This window comes from Nothoprocta perdicaria, unplaced genomic scaffold, assembly GCF_003342845.1.
Source record: "Nothoprocta perdicaria isolate Ctin4 unplaced genomic scaffold, notPer1 scaffold_50, whole genome shotgun sequence".
Taxonomy (NCBI): Eukaryota; Metazoa; Chordata; class Aves; order Tinamiformes; family Tinamidae; genus Nothoprocta; species Nothoprocta perdicaria.
Genome location: NW_020455755.1, coordinates 3,539,985 through 3,544,260, shown reverse-complemented (window position 1 = coordinate 3,544,260; position 4,276 = coordinate 3,539,985). Strand labels below are relative to the sequence as shown.

Genomic DNA, 4,276 nt, shown 5'->3' with positions numbered 1-4,276 from the left:
GACAGGGGCACGAGGGACCCTCGACTGCCCCTAGCAGGTCACCCCCCAAACCCAGACCCCCCACCCCAGCTCTGCCCACACAGCAGGACCCTCCTCCGGGAGCCCAACACAAAGACCCTGGAGCTACCACGAGGATGAAGGGGCTGGAGCATCCATGGGGAAAGGGGGAGCGAGCAGGGGGGGGGATCTGGTCAACATTGACAAAGACCCGAGGGGAGGATGTAAAGAGGAGGGGGCCAAACTCTTCTCCCTGAGGGCTAGGAGAGGGTAACAGGGAATGAGTACAAATGGAAACACAAGATTCATTCCGAGACAAGTTAGAACTTCTTTATTGTGAGTGTGACACCTGGACCAGGCTGCCCAGAGAGGCTGTGGAGTCTCCTTTGCTGGAGATCTTCAGAACCCTCCTGGATGTGACCCTGGGCCCATGCTCTGGCTGGCCCTGCTGCAGTTGGATTAGAGTATCTCTAGCTCTCTCAACCATTCTGTGACTCTGTGAACACCCCTAACAGTGCAGGGGCCAAGAGGCCCCATAACCACCACCCCCTGTCGTGGGCTGAATTATCTACGAGGAGCTGCAGCCCCTAAATCAGGAGCTGCCCCCCACCCCAGCACCCAGGGGAGGACACAGGAGCACCAAGCTAAGCCAGTCCTCAGCCCCCGGGGGCAGGACGGAGGTTCGCACAGCCTCACACCAGGCCCAGCCTGGTCAGGGTCTCCCTTTTGGGCATGCGGGGGGCCCCGGCGCCTGCGGGGGAGCCCGAGGCAGAAGCAGCAGGAGCCCGTGGAGGGGGCAGGAGCCCAGTGTCCTCTCCCCAGCCTCCCAGAGCTTCTTCTCCCGAGAGAGCCACGCTGAGCTCTGCTCCACACGCCTGCACCATGAGTCCGCGACAACAAGCTCCATGGGGCTGGAGCAGCCCCGACGCAGGACAGGGTCCCACGGGCTCAGTCCGTCTTGGTGGGATCCTTCTTGCGCTGCCTGGCCTCGCGGACCATCTTGCCCAGGGACAGGAGGATGGGCACGGCCATGGGCAGGAAGAGCGGGATGTAGATGGCGAATTTCTGGTCATCAGGGAAGTAGAGGAGGTGGAGGAGGGACGGGTCAAAGAAGGCCTGCTCCGAGGAGGTGACAGCCTCCTTGCTGGCCTGGAAGGCTGAGCGGAGGTGGCCCCGGGCCAGCTCTTCCATGGCGCTTTGCACTGCGTCCACTGCTCGGTACACCTACAATGGGAAGAGCACACGTTGTCCCCTAGGACAGGGTGATGGTGGAGCCACCAGGCCACATGGACACAAGCCTGGAGGTCCTTGCTCACCCACAGGCCTGGGCAGCGTCCCAGCAGCAGCAGCGCAAGGACGGTGACTGCCACCCCCCACCAGCCCCCAGCTCGGGCTGCCCAAACACCTACCTCAGAGGCAACGTCGTCTTTGATGACAATGTTCCCAATTTTGTCCAGCAGCTGGGCCAGCGAGGTCAAGGTGGTGGAAACGGTGGCAATGTTCTCCACAGTGCGGGCCCAGAGCAGGCGATCCAGCTCCCAGTCAGCCACTCCCTCATTGCCTGGGCTCTCCAGCAGGAACTCTGGGGGCAGCACCTCCCGGGAAATCCCAAACAGCAACCTGTGAGCACAGGAGAAGGTCCCAGCGTCATGGGAGAAGGCCCGAGCAGGTGTCACAGCCCCACAGTCCTGCCTACACTCCCTGGTCCTCCCCTTTTCCAGGGTGTTCAGCCCTGGCGGGACTCAGCCCAGGACAGGCTGCACATCCTGGGGCACATGGGGCAGGCCCAGATGAGCTCCCCGTACCAAGAGAGCTCCCTATACCCAGATGAGCTCCCCATCTGGGCCAATATCCCGGGAGGGTCTAGGTGACCCTGGGTGTTCAGAGCGGGTGGACTAGATGATTTCTAAGGGTCCCTTCCAACCTTAAGGATTCTATGATCCCAACTCAGGGAGGGGTACTGGCTGATGGTCAGCACCTCAGAGGCCACGAGAAGCCACCCCAAGCTCCAGAGTGGACCAAGGGAGCTGCTGAGCCCAGGGACAGGCTGCCCCAGCGCACACATGCTCCAGAGGGAGAGCATAGACAGGCCTAGGGAGGGAACAACGCATCCTCACCGGAGCTGCGCCAGGAAGACCTCCATCACTCGCACCATGTCCACGTTCACGCGCAGCGGGAGCGAGGCCTGGGGAGCAGCAGAGCCCTCCACGTTGTAGACCTACAAGAGAGCCCATGAGGCCGGCGGTGCTGCCGGCGCCGGCTCAGAGAGACGGCAGCCACCCGCGCCATACCATGATGCCGCCCCAGCGCGGGCTGTGGAAGGCGTTGGTGCCCACCAGGGCTCCCTCCTTGTCCTGGATATAGAGAGGGGAGTGGGAGCGCTCCGGCACGTACAGCAGGAAGTTCAGCACGGGGTGCAGGGAGGCAGCGCTGGAGCCTGCAGCGAGAGCGACAGTCGAGGCCCTTCCCCGGCCCACGGGGACCCGCCGGGCGCCGGGGCACAGCGCTCACCCAGCCTGGCCTCCACGGGGTTGATGACGTGTGGGAGGCTGTGCGCGCTCAGCAGGAAGCTGGAGGAGTTCTTGTCGAAGCGCGGCGTCACGCCGAGCACGGCGTAGTACAGGATCTGCGGGGACGCAGACGCGGAGCTGCCGAGACCTGCAAGTCGGGGCACCCGGGGCTAGGCCCTCCGCGTGGCACCTGCCGGCCCTCACCTGAGAGGCGATGGAGAAGTTGGCCATGAAGCTCAGTTTGTCCAGGAGGGGCTGCACGTAGCGGCCCACGGCGTCCTCGATGTCCCAGTGCACGTCGTGGCCCTTGGGGTCGGGGTTCAGCAGGCTGAAGGTGATCTCGTACCCTGCGAGCACCCACAGCCCGTGAGGCCCCGGCACCACAACCTGACCAGCAGCTCCACGGCCGGGAACGGCACCGGCGCGGAGCTCCGCAGAGCCAAGGGGGCTCAGCCCTTCTCCTCGGCCACGCTCCCAGGCCCTGCATCAGGCCCCGACTGCAGCACACATCCGGGCACAGAGCCACGGGCTGGGGGATGCCCCACGGCGCGGTGACACGTAGGGATGCCTCCAGCGGGACAGGAAGGCGTCCCGCTCCCGGATGGAGCTGCCGTTCCCCTGGTACGGGGTGCACGTACCTAGGCTGGACTTGAAGTGCCGCCCGGCGTCGGGGCCGAGCTGGCTGGCGGGCAGGCGGTCCGAGAGCGCCGCGGAGACGGAGGCGCCCGTGAAGGACACGAGGTGCGCGAGCTGCTGCAGGCGGGCGCGCAGCGCGGCCAGCGCCGGCGCCGCCCTCACCAGCGCGCTGCGGTGCCGCCCCACGTACACGTGGACGCCCTGCGAGGGGGCAGCGGTGAGGGCCGGGGCTCCTCACCCCGTGCGAGTGCCCCGTGCCGCCCCTGACAGCGCCGGGGATCTCAGGATCTCAGATCTCGGGAGGCCTGCAGGAAGCGCCACCTCCCTCCTCAAAGCAGGACACGTCCCCCAAAGTCCCTTTTTCTCCCTGGAGACTCTGAGCATTCCCAGCAAAGCTCTCACCATCGCAGAGCCCAGGTCACAACCCAGGCACACAGGAAGCACAAAGGACCCGGGCAGGGTCCTTCCCTCCCGGGCAGGCGCCCACCCTAACCAATGTGGGACTCCCCTCGCCCCAAAGCGGCGGCACCGACAGCACACGGAGAGCGGCACCCAAGGGTGCCCCATCACCCCACAGGGAAGGCGTTACCTGAGGGAGCAGCGAGGAGCTTTCAGGGAGCACGTAGATGGTCAGAGCGCCGAGCGGGGTGTCCTGCAGCAGGCGCAGGGCAGCATCAGCCTCTGTGGATGACGGGGGTATCAGTGGGGCAGCGAGCCCCGCTCCGGAGCAGGGGCCCCCGGGCACGTTGGGGCGCCGGGAGCAGCAGAGGCGGCTCCGCTGGTACCTCGGGGCGTCGCTGCCTGCAGGGCGGCCTCCTCGCGCGCCGTGGTGCTGCGATAGAGCATCTCGTAGCGCGACGTGATGCTGGTGAGCGCTACGGGAGGGCAAAGAGGGGCCGGGGAGCCGAGGCGGGCACCGTGCCCGGGGCTCCCGGCGGAGGCTCCGCGCTGCCCCGCGGCGGGCAGCGCGGCCAGGGTGGCGCTTACGGTTCAGACGCGTCTCCTGCTCCCGCGTCTCGCTGAAGGGCAGCGGCGCGGGCAGGTCCCGCGGCGGCGACGCGGGGGCGAAGGCCACGGTGAGCGGCGCCCTGAGCTGCAACTGAGCGGGGCGTCAGCGGCGGCGGCGGCGCGGC

The 4,276-nt window shown here is 66.7% G+C and overlaps 1 protein-coding gene across 1 annotated transcript in view; it reads right to left on the bottom strand.

Moving 5' to 3' along the window:
- Nucleotides 1-504: 504 nt before the first annotated feature.
- PIGS (phosphatidylinositol glycan anchor biosynthesis class S) overlaps nucleotides 505-4,276 on the bottom strand; it is a 4,116-nt gene continuing 344 nt past the window's right edge. Inside the window, exons 3-12 of the mRNA XM_026047929.1 lie at nucleotides 4,131-4,253; nucleotides 3,929-4,018; nucleotides 3,733-3,824; nucleotides 3,146-3,344; nucleotides 2,712-2,854; nucleotides 2,509-2,623; nucleotides 2,289-2,434; nucleotides 2,115-2,215; nucleotides 1,407-1,617; nucleotides 505-1,221 (exon numbers count right to left, since the gene is read on the bottom strand). Coding sequence (XP_025903714.1) covers nucleotides 946-1,221; nucleotides 1,407-1,617; nucleotides 2,115-2,215; nucleotides 2,289-2,434; nucleotides 2,509-2,623; nucleotides 2,712-2,854; nucleotides 3,146-3,344; nucleotides 3,733-3,824; nucleotides 3,929-4,018; nucleotides 4,131-4,253 — 1,496 coding nt within the window. The 3' untranslated portion in view covers nucleotides 505-945. The remainder of the gene's footprint in view (nucleotides 1,222-1,406; nucleotides 1,618-2,114; nucleotides 2,216-2,288; nucleotides 2,435-2,508; nucleotides 2,624-2,711; nucleotides 2,855-3,145; nucleotides 3,345-3,732; nucleotides 3,825-3,928; nucleotides 4,019-4,130; nucleotides 4,254-4,276) is intronic.